Here is a 21,122-nt window from a genome sequence, read left to right on the forward strand (position 1 = left end):
CTGGCGCCTGAGCGGTGCTGCAACAGCGGCTTCATTACTGGGCGTCGGGAAAATCCGTCTGCATCCGAACAAGCCTTCATCCTCACAGGGCATGTCGCTGTCTCTTCCTGCGTCCTAGCCCATCCTGCGCTCCGTAGGTATAAGTGCTGCAAGTTCAGGATGCTCAAAGACTGTCGTGGGCCTCGAGCTGGTGGTGTATGACTTTAGACGTACATTATTGCTTAAACCTCGGTGCAGTGGAGGGAGAAAACAAGTTGTGTATTGGCTTTGAGTGAATTTGTCGTACAGATGTCCTGGCACGAGACTTCACAGATCCGTAGCCTGGCTGAAACGGGCAGGGAGCTCAGGTCCCTCTGGTTCCCCCTGCCCCAGCAGGGCCCCCCCAGCAGGGTGCCCAGCCCCAGGTCCCGGTGGGTTTGAAGCTCTCCAGGAGGAGCCCCCAGCCCCTCTCCGGGCAGCCTGTGCCAGGGCTGCGGCGCCCGCCCAGCACAGACGTGCTGCTGGGGGCCAGGGGCAGCCCCCGGGGCTCCAGCTTGGGCCCGAGGCCTCTGGGCCTGGCCCTGGGTGCCGCTGAGAGGAGCCTGGGTCCGTCCTCTTAGCGCCCTCCCTTCGGGTAGTTATGGACGTGGATGGGATCCCACTGAACCTCCTCCTCTTCAGGCTGAGCAGTGCCCTCCGGTTTGGTGACATTTGTGGTGTTCCCATAAATCAGGTGCTGCCTTCTGGCTGGGGCAGGCAGCTTCTGGGTGCGTTCGTTGTGGTCTGTGGGACGGAGCTGTGCTCCTGGGCAAGGGGAAAGGCTGCTGTATAACAGCAGTACCCGACTCCTCCAATTAACTACGTCAAGTACATGTCATGGTTTGCAACAGCAAAGTGATACGCTCTTTCATTATATAATATTAAGCTGGATAAGATTGACAGCTTTAGGTGTTACTATATGTTGCTACCTGTGCCACCCTTGCCTTAAAAAAACATCTTCGCTGTGAATGTTTTTTTGTTTTTTTTTTTTGAGGAGGGAATCAGCACTGGGGCTGGTATAGATTTTTTCTCGCTTTGTTCCTGTCACCCATCTGAGCCCATAAAATAATTACAGGCTACTCACAAAGAAGCTGCTCAGCTTCAGTGCCATTGGCATTATAAATTATATGTCTAGAGATAGACAAAATATGCAGTTCAGGCCAGAGGGGAGCATAAAAGGAGCATAAATGGCGCATAAATGTTATGCGAGCCTTTTGCCCAACTATATTTTGACCCAGTCCAGGAAAATCATCCCCATGGCACTGGTTTTGGGACGTGGTTGGCCATCTGTCCTGTCCTTGCAAGGCTCGGAGCCACACAGCCCCGATCCTCACACCCCTTGCGCCAGGGGGTTCACAGTGCTCTGCTCTGCTTGCAGTCAGGAACTTTCCAAATTAGGGTCATTTCCAAACCCAAAGTGCTGTGTTTTGGACAAAGTGAATAGACCTGCCTTAGTACTGGGGACACGCTTATCTCTCTGGGTCAAACCAAACTTTTATATGGCTCGGCTGTCGTGGAGATGAAGGCTCAACATACTGCAGCCGCTCCTTGCAGTCATTACGCAGTCTTACGAACTCATCTGTCAGAAATAAAAGTTCAGCCTTACGGTGTACTAAGAAAGGGTTTCCAAGATACTATATATATTTCAAAAGCCAGATAGTTTCCTGTAGGTTTAAAAATATCTTACCCATATATAGCGTATTTTTGTATCTTGAAGAGCTTCCTCAGATTAACAGTGAAAGAGAAAATAAAGTATTGCATGAAAGAAGTGGTAAAGGAGCAGATTTCATGCTGGAGGATCTAGCTGGAAGACTCCTGCAGCCAGGGCATTAAAATAATTACCAGTGTTCCATTTGAAGACCATATTATTGTCCTATTAGTAGGTCTTCTCTAGCGAGCGGGCAATGCTTTGGTGGTACTTTGTAGCTTCGGTCTCCATCCTTGGTGTGGAGGCAGGGAGGAGTCTTTAGTAGAAAACAGATACCTCTGGCTGTACTCGTAGGGGTACAGCCGTACTCAGTGGCACGTATAGCCACAATTATGTTTCACAACTTAGTACAACTTGACAATTTCAACAGAAAATTTCTCATTGACGCACTTGGCCATTTTTTCCTTTTTTTTTTTTGCGACCCTGATTGCATTTGCCTCGGAGGTGTTGACTTTACCAGGCAGCAACTAATTGCCAGCTGTAAAATCGCAGGGAGGAGTTTGGGGAGGACTGGCGTGGCAGAGGGAGGGCCAGGTCCTCCGGAGCCCTGAACACGTCCGAAGACCTCGCGCTTCAGCCACGTTGCACCAGAGCACGTTGCTTCCCTGCGGAAGCGCCTGCTCACGGCATCCGAACTGCCCCTCTGCTGCCCTGGAGCTCTCCTCGTGTGTGGCACGCGTGTTAGGGGAGCGAACAAAAATGGGTTTGATTGTTCCTTTCCACTGCCGTTTGTTATAAGATGGTTCGTTTTTATCTGCGGCATTATTTAGCCCTTCTAAACTGGAGAAAGCACGTGCCTCGTAAGGATGAAATGAAGGCTGAAGGCAGTCAGAGGCAATCAGCGTCTCTGGGCTTCCCCAAAATAAGGGATGTACCAGAACAGAAAAAATGTTACGTATGAGAGGAATGTTGTGGGGCTGCTCGGGACTGATCACCTGGGGCAGCTAATTGCAGCAAGGCTCAGCTCTGATGTGAACCCTGGGCAGGAAGCGAAAACCCTTTCCTTACTGACCTTGGAGTAAGTAGTCGCCATGTAAAATTAAAAATTAAGAAAATAAATCCCCTAACAACCATCACCGACAAAGCCAGCAGCCAGATGGATGCTCCAGAGTAGCTGTCCTCTCCCCCTGCCAGCCACATGCACCTTCCCGTTGTGTTTGCCTTTGGGTAAAGGTTTTTCTCTCGTCCTTCTCTCTGCCTCTGCCTGCACCTTGCCTCCGCAAGATCCTTCCCACGGGAGCCCTGTCCCTCCCTTAAATTTGCAGCAGCACTGTTGGCCGTAACTGCCCCTTTTTACTATTAACCCTGACTTCTGTATCCCCCGTGACGGTTTCTGTGCGTGACCTGGTGCCTGTGGGCAGACTGACGCCTCCCGCGTGAGCCCCAAATCTGCTGAGCACCGCCGGTGGGACGGGCCCTGGTGGGCGCTGTGCTGAAGGTATCGAAGGATCGTATCGAAGCTTCCATTCCGGTCGTGTCTCCTTGCTACAGCAGCAGCAGACAGGAGCCTGCAAGAGAAATTAGAAGAATAGCAAACCACTGATCTTGTCCAGAGGTTAATAGCTGGGCTACGCGAGCAGTAGGCTGCTCGGGATGCGAGCGCTGTTCCCGTCTCGCTTCGCTCCTTCTTCGCATACCCCGCTGCCTTCCCGAAATGTTTTGTGTCGCAGCAAAATTTGGGAGCAACGCTTTGGATCAAACGCAGGCTTACCTAAAGCTCCGGGAAGGTGTTTTTTTTTTCCCCCCATACGTTTCTAGCATCAGTGATCCCTTCACGAGGCTGCCAGCAACCTAAGTGTCCTTGGAATAGCAAAGTAGAGCAGGCACTGCAGGCACATCGTTCACATCTCTTACAAGAAGATTGTGTTTTAACCACGTGGGGCGGGGAGGAAGGAGGTCCTGATTTTGTGAAAGTTGGCTCTCTTGGTCGTGATTCTTGGTAGTTAGACTAGAAAAGTAACGGTAAGGCGTAGGGCTAAAAGCTGAATTCTTTTTACCTTCAGTGCAAGTTTTTTGCCATCAGGCACCATGATTAACTTTACATTTAGGATGCTGTACGAAGCAAAAAGTCCTTTCCAGCAAACTGAGTGGGGCACACCTGTTTTATGACCCCAGCAGCACTGATGTGGTGCTGAACTCACCTTTGCACACCTTGGTCTGCAGATTCCTTTCTTTTTCCTCATTTCTATTCTCTGATGGACTTTGATAAAGTAATTAAATATCCACAGGAAAAAAAAAATAGGATTGTTTTCCAAGCTGTGTTAGATTTATTTAGCCAGCTGCAATTGTCTAAACAATTGATTGCACGATTGATGAAAATGTCAAAGAATTTGAAATGTAGCAAATCAATTCTATTGATTTATCCATGATTACCCAAAGTAGTCTTAATCTGTATTCAAGGTACCTGTAGGAATGCCTAAGTAACAAAGGACAGTGCTGTCAGCAGGAAATGAGAGAGGTTCCCTTGTTGCAAACCGTGAGACACCGTCATGTATTTGAAATTTTTTTTCCAAATTCATGGGACATTCACCCTTTGCAGGAAAATTTACCCAATGTCCTTTCTCACACTTCACGAGTGTATTCCCTTTTTAAAATTATTTCTCTTTCCAGACCGAATTCTTCTTTAAAAAAAAAAAAAACAACAACAATGTGATAGGGAAAAAAATAATCTGTGGGTTTATTGATTTTACCCCTGCAAAACCTAGCTGAATCCTGGCCAGCAGCCTGGGCAAGTGCCTGGGACCCCTCGCAGCTCCCCTCTGTGGTTGCACAGCTTTTTGGAAGTGATGCTTTCAGCAGATAAACTCGGCCAGGGCAGGTTGTGAGAAGTGTTCCGTAGCAAAGACTTTTTGCCTTTTATTGGGCAGCGCATTAAAGTGAAAACTGCTTGTTTAATGGCTAAGGCGACTGCAGATTTCTTCTAGCAGGACTGCAACAAATTACCTTTCTTTTAAACTATAAGATCTATTGCAATTTTGCCAGGTATCGTAATAAAATAGTCATTTTGGATTCAGTAAGTCATCTTTCTTTAGAATATTAACTTTTGGGAAGAGGAGCGCTGATGCTGTCTGCTCGCTGTGGACGCTGGCTTCCCGGTATTGTAGCCTTAGCTAAAAACTCTTAAATTAAATTGTCTTGTAGCATTTCCATTAGAAAACACCATTTCTGAGCTTTTATTACTCCGTCATAAAAATCCCTAGGAGGTGAGATTTAGTACATGAGGTTATATCCGTGGCTGGAGTTAAATCTTAAAATTTCAGGAGACAACCTTTACTGGTGCTTTTGGGAAAGAAGCCTTGAGTTCCTTCTTTCCTGCACTCCTCCAGGAATCACACCCTGCCCTTCAGAGTGGGGACTGAGAAATGAGGATGGTGAGGGTGGTCGGGCCCTGGCAGAGGTTGTCCAGAGAGGTCCTGTGGTCCCCAAGCTCGGAAATAGATATCCAAATAGACTGGGCACGGCACGGAGCAACCTGCTCCGCTTGGCCAGGGGCCTTCAGGGGCACCTTCAGGTGACACACACCTGGCTAGGCGTTGCCTTGGTGCTCTTCGATTTTAGCGTTGGCACAGGCCTGGGGCACACTGAGGAACAGAGAGGTGCTGGTCGTGGGCTCCTTTTGGTTCAGAGGTGTGGGACCTCCTGGTGTGGCCGCACGGCCCCGTCTTCGTCTTCACTATGGGTTTCTGCTACCTCTGCTCGTGCCCATCCTCACGCTAAGGATGCTTTTCTTGCTGGAAGTCCCGTCATTTCAGCAGGTATTTGAGGTGGACTGTGTTCTCGGCACAGATCCATCACGCTTCTGGGTAGGCAAAGTACGCCTACAAGGATATTTGAATAGAATTTAAATTCAAACTTTATTTTGAATTATTTCTGTTAACATTTCTCGTTTGATTGTCCGGTGCTGTAGCACTTTTGCCTGTCTATTCCGACAGGGTTGTTTTGCAAAAATTGATCTTAACGTGTGAGATAACTGTACTGAAAAGGTGGTTTGTAAAAAAAAAAAAAAAAAATACATCGTGAGTGTTACACGGTGTCTACCGTTGGTAGTCAGACCACAAATTCGTCCTTCAGAATTTTGCGACTTGCAGTTATTTTTCATCCGTCTGCCCCCATTGTTTTAGAGGACACGCAGCACTGAATATAAATTAGGGAAGAGGTGTCAGTGATTATAGATAATATGCTAAAACTGTTTCTGAAATATTTATTAGAAAATAGGTTAATAAAGCGACACGGTGCACCTGTGCTGGTGTGAAGTAGACATTATGAGAAGATTATGCTAATGTAAGTATTTAGTAGCAAGTCTTCTTTGGGATTACTCTGGGCTATTATCATAGTCAGCCCAGGAATTGTAATTCAAAAGAAAGCAAATGATCAAGGTTTGTGTTTCCTTTTTTTTTTTCCCCTCCACGTTTTCACTGCTCTTTAGCCTGATGAATTAGAAAGAATATAGTGCTAGGAATCTTTTTAACATGCTGTTAAAAAAAAAAAAGTAAGAGAGAAGTAGGCTGGCCAGAGGAACTGTTATATACAGAAGTGTAAAATAAAAAGGATTTTGGAAACCTTGATGGGGCCTGGGCAGTTGTTAAGTTTGGGGGTGTGAAAAAGGATGAAGAGTAATACCAGCACAAGAAAAGAAAGAGAATTTGGAGAGGGAGAAGATTGGCGGGAGACGCAAGGAGGTCAGATACCTTCATGCTGGCACTTTTCAATGATTTTTGACTCATATGTACATAATACGTACCTTCGTATTATGTGTTTTCTATGTTCCAGGGTCACAGTCATTGGAGTATCACATACTGTATGTGATGCTAAAGAAAAAGTGCTTGTAGGGGTATATTAAAGCACAAGTTTTAACTCATGTGAGTGAAAAGTTGTTTAAAACTTAACTGTGCTTTGCAACTGAGAAGCTGAAAACTAAGGTGAAGGTATTTGAAGTGATTGCTCTTTAAAAGAAGACATTGCTATTCATGCCTTAGTGAGCATTTGCTCAGGTTTGGATTTTGCACTGGGATTTCAAGGTCTAGGTCTGTTGTTTCATAGGCAGTCTGACAAGATAAGAGTAGTCTGCCTCATATATGCACAGTAAATTTGTCTCCCAGAGCAGCAAAAGCTCAAGCATGCAAAGCATGATGATGTGCAGGGAGGCTGATCGGCTGTAATAAAGCATTCATTATCCCTCCATCTAAATTAACTGAAATGACATCATAATAGTGCCTTTTACAACCTCACTCAAATTCCCTCTCTTTTATTGAATTACCAGGTAAACCTAAATTATTTTAAGCTGTATCTATACGTTCTTGTTTAGATAGTTATTCTGTCGTTAGGGAATCCATCCATTCTTTTGCTCATTGGTACTTTCCTTCTGCTTTTTGGATGTTCCCTTAAGGAGGAGTACCGGGGAGCGCACTTGCAGCTTGCACTCTTTTCCATGTTTTCGTGTCCTAAGTATTTTGTGCTTATAGTGTAAACCTGAGCCCCTGGATGCTAGATCTAATCAGATGATGTACAAAACAGGACGTGCTGTAAGAATGTTTCTACTTTTGGAATATCTCTGTAGATTCGTTCTCAAAAAAAACCAACCTTTTTCAGAGGTAGCTGATCTATGCGTGTGTTAGGGATGCGCTCGGTGTGCCGCAGCACTGTGTGAAATGGAAAGAAAATGGGGCATAAAACATCTTTAAACAGGAGTGAACAAGCAAATCAGGGCACTTGATTAATTATAAGAGAAGGAGAAGAAAAAACTGACTGTACCTGAGAAAGCAGGGGAAGAGGTGTTTGGCACCGTGACTGCTGTTACACTTCTAAATTGAGTCCCTTTGTCCCTTCCTCATTTATTATTACCACTGCAAGTCTAGATTTGATTAATAGGAACAACCTCCTGGCCTCAGTGAGGTTGTATATGGGAAGAAGGGCCTCTCTACGAAGGTAAAATTACAGAATCAAAGCATAAATGTCGGCATTATTTGGGGGAGCAATCTCCAAGAGTGCATCCACACACCAGCTAACCACCTGTGAGACCTCTGGATGTGATTAATAATCTATAACAGTAAAAATACACGGTAGTTGCAGTTGAGGTTGTGTTTACGGCTTGAACCAGCAGCATACGAATGGATTTATTGACTCTGGATTGAGGGCCATAAACGAGGAGAAACTGTTGAAGAAATGAGGACTGGCCTGTCCTTCTGCCCAAGGCAGGGCGAGGTGAGTGATCCCCAGCCGTGTCTCAGACGGTTGCTTCATCTGTTTACTTCTGTTTTGGTTTTAAGGAAACAAAAAAGCAATGTCTTTAGAACAGCAAGTTCCCAGGATACTTTTGAGGTGCTTTATGCCATCAGTGATATGTTCTTTGCCTGTTTCTCCTGTCTGCTCCTCTTCTCAGTACTGCTCCTCTAATGCATTTAGAATTTCTGCTCTCAGTGGCCAGTCCGTAGCATCCCAAGGTATTTCCTATTTTGTTTGGGAACTGTTTGTTCCTGTCTCAGACACCCCTTTTCCTTTTACAGCTAGGCCGAGCAGTCCGCAGCGCGGTGGCACGGTGGTGTTCAGTGGTTTTGGTGCCACCATTCGCTAACACGCTTTTCAGTCTTCCACCGTGTGCAGGTGCAGATGATTATTCCTCCTGGTTTATAAAGAACTGATAAGGCGTCAATTTCCTTCTTTTAATTGGGTTGATAAAGTCTTTTGTCCAACAAATCTTGTCCAGTATGTTAGCAGTGGGTTTCCTTACTCTTTGTGACATTCTGAGCAGTGTAACAGGGTATGTTGGGGTCGGTCCTAGGCTCTCAGCTTCTCTCTCACTCGAGGTTTTAACTTCTGTGGCTCTTCCTGACATGGATAACTTCTTTCGTTAACCAAGACTGAAGTTCAAGAAAAACACTTTTCTTTATGCACGTGCAACTAGACGCTGATCTTCGTTATTAATTACACCAAGGAAAGGTATGCCACTGCGGACTGAAGATCTCCATCGAACACAGGAGGTGTTTTGATGACTCCTCTGCTGGCCCAGCCATGTCCAAGTTCACCTTTCATCCTTATAGGATGAATTTCATCCTTGAATAATTAAAAAATGAACACTTAAATCTCTGCATCTCTTTTTTTGGATGCTCTGCTGAAGGAATTTGGGAGGAACACCTACCCTCCTAAAGCAGTCCAACCACGGGTAGCCCATGGGCTAAAGGGGATGGGGGTGTTTCCTGGCAAGTAGAGTTTTACAGGTGTGTCGTGGTTTAGTCCTTCTGTTGCAAGGTACAGTAGATTCTGCACTATTTGTTGTTTATTTGTAGGCACTGGAATTAATATAGGGGAAAAATGAGCTACAATTTAAAGTAAAATAATGGTATATAAAGTAATGAGATTGTTCCAAAGCTTAATTAGATGGAGCAGATTGAATACATTACAGTGATGTCTTGAGGCAACATAATTAAATTGTAGGCATAATCCTCCCTGTATTGGAACTGATTTTATCTTCATAAGGCGAGGAGCATTAGATAGCCCTTCCTGCTGTGGTAAATCACTGATCCTTCCGGGAAGCCTTGCGGATCTCCTGGTATCGTCAGGCTTTCAAAACAAAACAAAACAGGACGTAAGTCTACATACCAAATTGTTGGTATTCTGATTACACGGATAACTTTAGATTCAATCTTAGTATACGCTACAGCTCAGTAATTGAATCATAGATCTAAAATCCGTCTGCAGTGGGTTATTGTGTATGCTGAAGTCATCGCATTTATAAAATACTTCAATGAAGTTTCCAGATATATCCCCTGACAAAGTTACTGGTGAATAATGCACGGAGTGCTGTTCCTGAAAGGCATCTCTGCATGCGCTGGGCACAAGTGTAAGGATGCAAATGAGATCTTTAGGTATAAAAAGTGATATTGTGAAATGTATGTATGTGTATAGAGAGAGGTATTTTTTCATATGTGTATATATAGATAAATGTACCTACACGTGTGGGCTTTTTTCTTTTATATATGCTATTCTATTTTACATATTTTACATATTCTTCAATCTTTTACATTTTCTTTTGCGCTTTTTTATCTACTTATTTTTTCTTTTCATTTTTGAATACTTTCCTTCTCCTCCAGTGGAACTACTGTGGGGGTATCCAACTTTATAGTAGAGACGCATCCCAGCGATGTCAAAAGTCGTGCCTTATGTAATTTACTTGGTATATGTGAATAATCTCTCATACCATGCTGATGTCTGTGTGTTGTCTAGAGGTTTTACTTCACCTGAGCTAACAAACATTTAGCTTAATGGTCTTTTTTTTTTTTCCAGGAAAGGTCAGTAGGTATCTTAAGTTCAATAAGAGATCTAACTGTTTCTAATGTTTTAAAAAAATCTGATTTTTTTGTCAGCCCATAGAAAGATCAACTGTTATTTGTATCCAGTAGTGCAAATCTCTTCTTAAAGATTGCTATTGGGGGGGGGAGAAAAAGTTGTACATTTTATGAGTGGTCTTTATCATTACTGGTACTTTCAGGAGACGTAAATCTGTATCACAGACAGTTTGCTCAAAAGACGAGCTCGTTTGGCATTAGCTGGCAGTTTCATACCATAAATTTAGAGTCTTCAGGAGGAATCTAATGTTTATTTTGAGAATGGAGATTAGGATACCAGAGAATAATATGTTTACTTTTCGGCACCATGAATATGTAGTGACCTACTTATGCTATACCATTTGGTTTTATTTTTAAAGCTTGTCAAGTCAGCTTCTATTGCAATTTAACAAGCAACCTTTTCAGAGAAGCAATAAACTGTACTAGGGAGTAAATTAGCGTTTTAGAAGTAGAACATTGAACAATATTTTGAAGGCTGTCTTTCAAGAGCATTTTTATATGTTTTTGTTCAATAAGTAAAATAGCGTCTGCCTCATATTTGTTTAAAAACACGTTTTGCTTCACCTGCAAGTTAAAATCCAGCCAATTTCAGCTCCAGGTTAGCTACAACATGAAGATACTGCAGCTTTAAAAAACTAATAGACTTTTTTCTAATAAACTGAATTTTTAATGATCTCCTGATTATCATGAGATATTTTAAAGACAAGTGATTTTATCCCAAGCATTCCTTGTTTCTTTACTCTGCATATGCTAATCTGCTTGATTAATTTTGAGAACATCTGCATATAATTCCGTATGCTTACCAGTGGTGAGATCACACTGCTTTTCAAGTAACAGCTACAAATTTCACTTTCCAGACAGACTCAGATTTTTGTCTAATTGGGATGCCAAACGTACAAAGGTGCAACCGAAGAGTGTGTAATTATGTAATTTTCTCCTGATCTTTCAGAGTCTTCCTGCGAGCAATTAATCAGTATGCAGATATGCTAAACAAAAAATTTCTTGATCAAGCCAACTTTGAGTTACAGGTAAGAAAAGAAACACCAAACAATGTCTCAGGCAGTAGTCTTAATATTGTAAGAAGTTTCTGTCCCAAACTCATACTTCTGTTGTATGTGCGTATGTCCCTGTGAACCCTGGAAGCCCACTTAAGGCATTTCAGGTTCAGCACGTATTCCTGATCCTTTTATCATGTGGGTCTCATCCTACAACAGGACCAAGTCTTACTGAGAGCACCGCAGAAAACTCCTCCTTTCCTTCAGGAACAGCAAAAAGGGGCATCCTCCCCTGTCTAAAGCAGTTGCTTTAGTAGAGTTGTTGAGTCAAATGTGCAGCCTAAGTCTGGGTCCTTTTTCTCCCACCACCACCCAGATTTATGTACTCATATTTGATTTTACTTGAATCATCAACACATAATCATTCGGGATTTGTAGGTGGGAAATGTTTCCTGGAAACACGAACACAATGAGAAGATGTACCAAGAATATATCAAGAAACAATGCCTGTGTGGTGTGTGTTATTTTCACCTAGAAATCTGTATGTGAATAACTTAGATTCTTCTAGGATGTTTTGTAGATACGCAGAAAAAGCATTTCAGAGAATTAATGATGTCTGTTCTTGTCTTTCTGGGGCCTTTCAGCTTTGGAACAACTACTTCCACCTAGCTGTTGCTTTTCTCACGCAAGAGTCTTTACAACTGGAGAATTTTTCAAGTGCTAAGAGAGCAAAAATACTTAACAAGTAAGTCCTATTCGTCATCTAAATCATGGACAAGAACTTGAGGTCTATTAACATAATTTTAGTTTAATTTCTTAGCTAAATCCATTCAAATTGAGATGCAATCACCGTATAATGAAAGGTTGGTTTTAAAAACATGAATCAAGTATTGCATGTGTTTCTACCCTTGAATCAAGATCTAAATTACATGATTCATTACTGATGAAGACAGTATTTTATACTGCAGGATATTCATAAAGTCAAGACTTTTCAGAAGTATTAACATATTATAAAACTGCATTTTTAAATCACTTTAGCTTTGTGATTATTCTAATCTCATTTTACGTGCACTCTTTATTGCTTAATCCCTGACGGCCTTTTAGAGTGAATTTTCGTAACTACAGACAGTTTCCCCGTGATATCCCTGAAGAATGGGTTTGTATAACTGCAGCCTTGTATGCTTTCTTGGTTAAAAGGGATTACATCGCCTACCTCTGACCGGGGAGCTTGAACTATCTGATTTCCATTCAGAATCCCACAGCAAATGAAACCTGTCAAAAGAGAAAAGACCCGAGCATGAATATTTTAATGTATGCATTTTTCCTACATTTCATTGGGCTTCCAGTTTAGAGGACCCTGTTCTTAACTAGGCAGCGAGCACAGAAGAAAGACAGTAAAATGTTTTCAGACTGTATGTGTGGATTCTGTTTCTGTGCCATTAATATTTGTGAAGAATGCCTGCAAAAGCAGTTTGTTTCCATGTTTAATCAGGTTACCACAGTTAATGCACAAAAATGGACAGTTTCAAAGCTATGATTCCCAGAGCAAGCCCGGCTCAGCCTGCTTATACGTATAATATATATTATAGATCTGTGTAGAGAGAGAGGGTGTATTTTGTATTACTTCACTTTCTAAATGGAAGCCTTTTTGTGTGTTATTATGATAAGAGATACTGCAGTGAGAATGGGAAGAGTTTATCACTGCTGCAGTGAAATGTGATTTAAAAGGTTTTTTGCTTTAGCTGGCAGCCCTGTGTGGGTTGCGGTCTTTGACCAGAAAATTCAGGGCTGTGTCTGCGTTGTTTTTTTTCCCCAACAGCAAAGTTTTGCCCTTCGAACTCGTCCACTCCATCGCGAGCTTTGAGGTGCTTTCTTCGGAAGCTGTGCTTTCGCTGGGTGTTAAAACAGAATTTTTCAGCACCGTGTGATCCAGCACACATACATATGACTCATGGGGCTTCCTTGATGAAACAGGAATATTTACAAGTTCAGTGGAGAAGTGATGTCAAACAGAGCTCAGGGTTTTGCACTTGTGATATAAATATAAATAACATTGTAGTTACAGTTTTGCAAAGGGAAATCAAAATGCTTTTGTACAGCAAGGTAAATCTCATTTCATTAGTTACAATTTATGAACAGTGCTTTTGCTCAAAATGGGATCAGTGATAACAAACTCTTTTATAATTAAGTGTATAAAGGAGGCTTACAAACCTCAAAGTGCTTCAATCACAGTCAGTTGGAAAGCAGAGGGATCAAAACCGTGGCTGCTCACGGTCCTGCATCTCTTTCCCACCCGGTGCTTTCTGCCTGATGTTTGCGTGCACCTCCACGAGCATTTTAGTCCCAACCAGACCCCTGATCTGGGCAAAAACCAACAAGGCTGTGGCTGGACTGGAAATGCCTGTGAAATACACACGTGGGCTGATGTTCCTCTTTGTGAGGATGAGATGGATCCTTGGATGGAAATTTTCTCCAAGTGATTTTTGTATTAAATGGGGCAGTATATCTCAATGAAGGATTTCAAGAAATAAACAGGCATTACTCACTGCTGATATAAGTAAATACATTAAGTCATTTGAAGTGGTTACTTAATGAAGTTTGCTAAATTGTAAATCTCTATTTATAATGTTTTCACAAGTTATTATTTTCAGTTAAATCATGTTCTGGGGACAAAAACCAAGACAGTAAATTCTTCAGATGCAATAAATGTATGGGTTGGAAGCACTAACTTTTATTGCTCTGTGAAACCACTATTAATTCTGTGCCAAAGAGATATAAATAATAACTTAGCTCAATATCACCTTAAAAAAACCTCCGTTTTAAGTATATATCTCAATATGTTAAATATTTAATAATTAAAATCTAATTATTGTAATTTGTAGGTTTTGCTAAACATTGCATTTGAATGTTAGATAATAACAGACTTTTAATGATAGAGAGAAATATCTTTAATCCTTACTAATGACAGGGCATCTCACTGTATTCCCAGAAATCCCACAAGTTGCCAGATACTACTCTTCTGCTCATCCCGTTATTTAATTAATGGTCTTCAACATACAGATAGTCTGGATAGCAAACAGTTTGTTGGAGCTCGTTACGCAGAATCATAGGAAGGTTGATGGTCCTGATCCAGTCATTAGTGAAGTCAATAAGACGTTTCCCATTCATTAAGCTTTCCTGTCATTAATGTGGCGAGGGAGCAGAGCATTAAAACACGTGGGTGGCGGGGTGCTGGTGGCACCGGTGTCCCCGCAGGGCAGGATGTGGGTTGAGCAGCAAGGGGAAGGAGCAGTCTCCAGCTCCGCGTTGGCATGGGAAGTGCTGAGCCCTCTTGCTTTGCTCTGGCCCCACAGGACAGAAATCCCCTCAGTCTGCAGCACAGGAACATTTTCTTTGTGATTCTGCACATCAGCGTACGAGATGTCACAAGGTGCTTCTGGTTTTATTTTCTAGGACAACGCGATGCTAAGAGTGTGTGTAAAAATAAAATAGGGCCTTAGGCCGTGAAGCTCTCTGTCATGCTTCCTCCAGCCATCACTGTTAGGAAAATTGCAAATGCTCGCAATTAATCTCTGTAACCGCCCACGTGTCCCAAAGGACAGTTAGGTAATCAGAAAATGTAGCGAAGAGAGGTTTGCACAGGTGAATGTTTTGTGTTCTCTCTTTAGTAAGTGGAAATCTGGCGCAGGCGTTGAAATTTTGAGGTCTTCCGAAGGAGAGCTGGGGACACGAGGGGAGGGAGCAAGCTGCTGCTGCGTGGCTGCGTCTTGGGGTGTCCTCAACAAGTCGGCCTCCCCCCTTTCACCTGTTTGAATTCTGCGAGGTTCAGCATTTACAGGCGCGTTGCTGAGCTGGGTGAGGGAGGGGACGTAGAGTTATTGATATCATTTGAATTCGGAGAATGTTGGTCAGATCTAAAAAGAAAAATATGTTTTTGTTTTCTTTTTAAGATACGGCGATATGAGAAGGCAGATTGGTTTTGAAATCAGGGACATGTGGTATAACCTGGGTAAGTAACGCGAACGCCTGTTGCTTAATGTTTTCACCCAGTGTTTGTATAAACCAAGGTACAGATGAAACAAGCCTGCTTTCTCTTGAGATAACGCTAGGCTTCCAAAAGGCATTTAGGAAGCAGGTGATTTAAGAAATAAAGCCTCCTCTGCACACTTATTTTGCCGTCTGGGAAGATACATAACTAGTCAATGTTTGCATATCTTAGGTTTTTTTCATGGTATTCAACCTCACAGTAAATAAAAAGAAGCGGTTGCAGTGATATCTGTTGAATGGCTTTTACTCTCATTTTTTCTCTATAAATACGCACACACAGAAATATGTACGGATGTGTGCACAGACACATACACGTAGATAAAGTAACTGGAACTAGAGCAAAATGAGTGTGTCCGAGGGATATCAGTAGCCTGGAAATTCAGCTTAAAGTCTGATTTTCAGTCTTGTTTGGCTATATCAGAATGACTTAGGGAGATCAGCAAAGAATGGGAACTTGGACATCCCTGGAGTTGGTGGGTAAATTAGGCATATCTGCCTGTCTCAACTTTGCATCTATTCTGTGGGTATAATTTAGCTATACAGGGATTGAATTTCACGAGCAACTGAGTATTTACTGCGACCTGAGTGTACCCATCTGTCAGATTTCATTTTCCTGAGCTTAACAGTGGAGACACTTCAGCTGTGTTTGAGTATTATCAAAAGTTCCTTAAATTATCAGAAATAAATGTTTGCCCTTTCACTTATATCTCTAGCTGAACTGTTGTTGCTGAAACTTGAAAAAAAAAATCAGCATATATAAAAGAAGGGAATGCAAGGGCTCATAATTATTTGATATCGCAGAGTTTGCATCCACTCTGCTGGAGTGATGAAAAAAGCCTTCCAAGAGCAGCTGAAATCACTTTTTATTAGAAGCATCTTTTGTGACTTAAGTGCCTGGAGACCAGATTAAAGCATAATGCACACCTGATATGGGACTTGACAGACAGATGATGATACCAGGACCGTGACTGATGCTGGGTCAGCCAGCTCAGGACTCTGGCAGCTTCTTTGTCAGTTATTAGCCAAATCCTTCACTGCTCTGTGCTTACAGTCATGTATTCATCCGTTATTTTTCCTCATTTCTCTAGCGTCTTTGGATTCTTCAACCTTGTCTGCTTTTCCTGGCATTTAGCAGACTGAAAGTAGGGATGTTTGCGTACATAGCTATATATCTGGCTATTGTTACATGAGGTTATTTTACTCAACCTGGGGGCTATAGAGTGTGTAATGCTTTTTACTACTGTTGCTGATGTCGGCTGCTGTAGGACAGGTTATTTAGTAGCTTCTGGGTTCAATATTTCTCCATTAACAGGGAGATGCTAATCATTTCCAGCAGCATTTTGTGAATTGATTGGCAGCGGGTGGGGGGTGCAAGTTTTCTTCAATATTTCTGTCCAGAAAGCCTTTGTATTTTTGATAGAGTTTTAGACGTATTTTTGGTTTCTCCATTATAAACTGATTTTACCTATGTAGATGGCTCCCTGACCTCTTCTATCTCTAATGTCTGTGATTCCCTGAGTGCCTGGGATCATTAATTCTGAAATTGCATATGTTGAGGGATTTGGTAAATTGCTGCTCTTCCCAACAAAAGCTGCAGGAGAAAGGTAAATCGGAGCCAGGACCCCAATCCAACGAGGCCTTCGTACGTTTCATAATGAGAAGCTTTCTTTTTCTCAGCTTCTTTGTAATACAGATAGTCAATGCTGATCATGTTTAACTTCTGGCTCTTCACCAATCTCATGTATGTCACAGCATCAATTAAGAAATAATACTGACTTACCACTGCAGGGGAATTGATTGTAGTGTGCTTGACACTTTTATCTTAGGAGTTTCACTACATTAGTCAAATTATTAATGTATATGTTCAGAAACAAAATCAAAAGTGAAAACCTATAATTCTTGCATATGCTTGAGCGTATAATTTTTTATGACTCTCTGTCATTGTGCATAAGATAGGATAAAGACAAATAACTTTGACTTTTGATTTATGTATTAAAGGGCATGGATAAGCCTCAAATTCTCATTTTAGCTCATCATTTTTTGTTCACAAATGCCGTGGTTAACATATAACACTTGCGGAGTTAAAACTTCCCCATTGGGAATAAGACAGTCCAGTAGCTGTGATGCACGTTTAAGAGTATAATTTATTTTCTGAAATTAAATAGTAAAATGTAAACTGTAAAGGTTATCCTTGCCTGTGTATTTCTGATGCAGTGTTGGCTGCAATATTCCAGCCTTCCTACTGTAGTTAATACAAAAGAGCATATATAGTGGAGTACAACAATAGGTAAGTGTGTGCACGCACACTTTAAATACCTGTAATTTACGAATAAGGTTTTTGTTTTCAACAGGGAACCATGTATAAGAGATCCAGCTTGACAGGTTCTCTACTTAAATCCTCGTTGTAGCTGTGCTGTCTGATACCTTGCTAGACTTGATCATGAAGGCTTTAAATTTGAGTGCTCTGATGCAGAAGCAATGAGGACGGCTTTGGGGAGCATAGTCCCAGTGTGTAGAGCCCCTGCTGCGTTGGCTTTCTGAAAGCACTGCAAGGCTTTCATTTTCTTGTGTGCACCAAAAACAGTGTATATTAGTCTTGGTAGGCTTTTTTCCTTCCATATCACAACCTCAACTTTAAAATAATACATTATTTGAGTCACTGTTTTGTTAGCACTGGGGCACCTTAGACCTGGGTGAGACAGTAAGTGTCACAGAAACCTAAAGAAAGCTGTGGCATCTGTCTTGGTAAATGTAGGGAATCAAACAGCGTGCAGTTCAGCATATACAAAACAGAGTTGGATGCTAGGGTATGGATACCATTTTTCAATGGTTAGTGGTTTCAACAGTGAAGTGTTGAAGAAGCTACATACATATATATATATATTTATCTCCTCATGATAAAGTTGATCGAGGCAAGAGAGATCAGAAAGCATTGCTCTTATTGAACCAGCTAGAAGAAGGTGGAGAAGTAAAATTAGTGATGAAGAAGTGAAATTATTGCTGGTGCTGTCATGCAGCGAGCTGGTCACCAGCCCAGCGGTCCCTCCGAGGACTTGACGTCGGAAAAGGTGTCTTGACAGAGACGTTAATGTCATTGGAAGGAAGGCTAGGGTTAAAAATAGCCCTGAACTTTGAGCATTATATAGATAGGAGTCATTACAAATAACATTCTCTGTATTTGTTATGCGTGTTCAGAGCCGGCCTAAGTCAGAGGTGAGGTTGATGACAAATTTTTCAGTGTTTTTTGTGGTCCAAAAGTGAATTAGGAGAACCTGGGAAATGAAAATCACACAGGTTATCAGATAAAGCACCTGGATTTTAATTCAAGTTCGCCGCTGTTGTGTGAGCGGTCTCTAGCATATCTCATGGCAAGGCAGAAGTCACTATGAGGGGGAGTTTCTACATATCCAAAAAAATACAGTTTTTGAATGTGGTTTTTAAAGCAGATGCACAATTTGGTTTTCAGAAGAGAGGCCTCAGTTTTCTCCCAGACTTGTCACATATTAAATCTCTGCGTGGGAGTTCCTACGCTCCTGGGGGAAAAAAAAGGAGAATTCATTGTTTGGTTGTTTATCAGCAAGTGCTGCGTGTGACAGGCAGCTGCAGTGCATGCTCCCGGGCACCAGAGCAGGATCATTGCCTTTGGTTGTCGCTCTGATGCTTTGTCTTGTGGCACAGCGTTGCACAGGGTAACATCGTCCTAGCATGTACATGCGTGTGCCATCACGTTGCTGCTGTATGCCGTGGTATAAGACGGGTGCCGGTTGGGCTCCAACCCTCTCCCACTTCACCCAGTTGGTGGATGAACACTTTGTTTGCATTACTCCTCATGTCCAAAGCCGGCAGGTGCCACCCGCAGCAGCACATCGCTTCCCGTGGTTCCCTGTGCAGCTGATCTGAGGGAGCTCAGGGGGGGCAGCCACATCCCCGCAGGCGCAGGGGTGGGTTTCATGGAGCAGGAAAGGGATTTTATGCACTGCACTGTGATTTTAATGCTTTCTGATAATCACACAATCACAGAATGGTTGAGGTTGGAAGGAAACTCTGGAGATTACCTGGTCCAACCCCCCTGCCAAGCAGGGTCACCCAGAGCACATTGCACAGGATCATATCCAGTCAGGTTTTGAATATCTCCAGAGAAGGAGACTCCTCAGTTTGGATATTTATACACGTTAATAAGATCCCCTCTCAGTCTTCTCTTCTCCAGGCTACACAGGCCCAGCTCTCTCAGCCTCTCCTCATATGCCCGATGCTCCAGTCCCTTCATCATCTTAGTAGCCTTCCTCTAGACTCTGCCCAGTAGCTCCATGTCCTCTTGTACTGGGGAGCCCAGACCTGGACACAGTGCTCCAGGTGTGGCCTCACCGGGCTTGTGCAGGATGAGAGGATCACCTCCCTCGACCTGCTGGCAACACTCTTCTGAATGTACCCCAGGATCCTGTTGGCCTTCTTGGCCACAAGGGCCCTTGGTCAGCCTGCTGGCCACCAGGACCCCCAGGTCCCTCTCCACAGGACTGCTTCCCAGCAGGTCAGCCCCTACCCGTACCGGTGCACGGGGTTATTCTGCCCTAGGTGCAGGACCCTGCGTTTGCCTTTGTAGAACTTCATGAGGTTCCTCACTGCCCGATGCTCCAGGCCCCTCTGAACGGCACCACAGCCCTCTGGTGTATCAGCCGCCTTCTTCTAGTTCTCACGTGCCCCTATTTCCCCCCCAGGTCCTCCCAGATTTTCTATTTGGCAAAGCCCAGTGCTTGCTGATGTAAAAGCTCCGCTTGGTTGTTCCGCAGAATGCACAAGCAGCCTGCGAGTGGCAGAAAGGCCGGGAGCGCACAGCCCGTGCCACAGACCTGCGGCCACCTGCTGCAGGCCCGGCCCTGTGTGTTTGCAAAAAACCTCGTGCAAGTTCTCCATTTTTCACGTCTAAGTTTCCAGAGATGTTAGGTACTTTTCTGAGGGGATCCCTGCGCTCGAAGCGATGAAAAACCCATCGCAGCCCACGGAGAACCTTATGACATTGAATTTGTGTCTGGCGAATAACTTCTGTCGCTATCATTTGTTTTCTGAAATATCGACTCTGACACTTTTCAGGCGTAATACAAGAAAAGTGTCACCTGAGACGCTGGATGTAATAATGCTTGTAAGGAAGGCAGGGGAAGCTTTACTCCTACTTGACATTCCTCACCAAGAGCCACCATCGCAGCGTCATACGAAGTAGCAATTTTGGTTGTGTATTAATTTGCCCTAATAGGGTTGCTAATGCTAATGGGATTCTGAAGTTTGCCAAATCAAGTAACTTAAATTATATCTTAAAAAAATAAAAATGTAGCAGCGTGTTTTGTCAGTAAAGGATTTTTGCTTGATTACATTTGTTCAGATTTATGTTAGTTGTGGTCAAAAGTGAAACTGCTAATTAAATACTTTCACAGTTACTGCCATGCCAGTGTAGTGCAGTGGAATATAAATGATTTAAAATGTGTTTCTGTCGTATGCCACTGTAAACTGCAGTGGGAAACAAGAGCCTGAAAGTGGAGGAAGCTGAGGGCTCCTTAAATTAGCCCAGCTGAAAAGAAGCCCAGCCTGAGCTGGCCGTGGCTGCACAAACGTGCTTCTTGGTGCGCTTCGTTGTGTACAGCCATCGTAGCGTCGTGTTTGTGAGGAACTTCACTGATTGCACGTGCTGAAGTTCAAATGCACTATAAGGTATACAAATCAGTGTGAATTTTTGTTCTTTTACTTTTTATTTATTATAAAAATAAATGAGCTCCATAATGTTCCAGACTTAACATGGTGCTCTGAAGTGCTGGACTCCTAACATCTTCCATACAGGAATCTTGCCGCACTTCAGAGGTGTTAGAGAGAAAAAATCTGCTCCTGCTCCTGTGATTTAGGTAGTTGACATCTGGCCCAGCCCATAGGAGGGAACACGCAGGCCCGGAGGGGTTAATTGGTCTTTTTCCAAGTCATGGTGTAATCTCATGCCGTTGCTGCAAGGGGAACGTGTTTGTATTTTGT

General features: G+C 43.0%; 1 protein-coding gene across 3 annotated transcripts in view; it reads left to right on the forward strand.

Moving 5' to 3' along the window:
* Positions 1-21,122, forward strand: part of DOCK1 (dedicator of cytokinesis 1) — a 281,310-nt gene that overhangs the window by 187,690 nt on the left and 72,498 nt on the right. For all 3 annotated transcript variants that reach the window (XM_080596602.1, XM_080596603.1, XM_080596604.1), the window contains exons 30-32: positions 11,018-11,096; positions 11,708-11,808; positions 15,014-15,072. In XM_080596602.1, the coding sequence (XP_080452728.1) occupies positions 11,018-11,096; positions 11,708-11,808; positions 15,014-15,072 (239 nt within the window). The remainder of the gene's footprint in view (positions 1-11,017; positions 11,097-11,707; positions 11,809-15,013; positions 15,073-21,122) is intronic.

This window comes from Anser brachyrhynchus (assembly GCF_964034855.1).
Source record: "Anser brachyrhynchus genome assembly, chromosome: 6".
In the NCBI taxonomy this organism is placed as follows: domain Eukaryota; kingdom Metazoa; phylum Chordata; class Aves; order Anseriformes; family Anatidae; genus Anser; species Anser brachyrhynchus.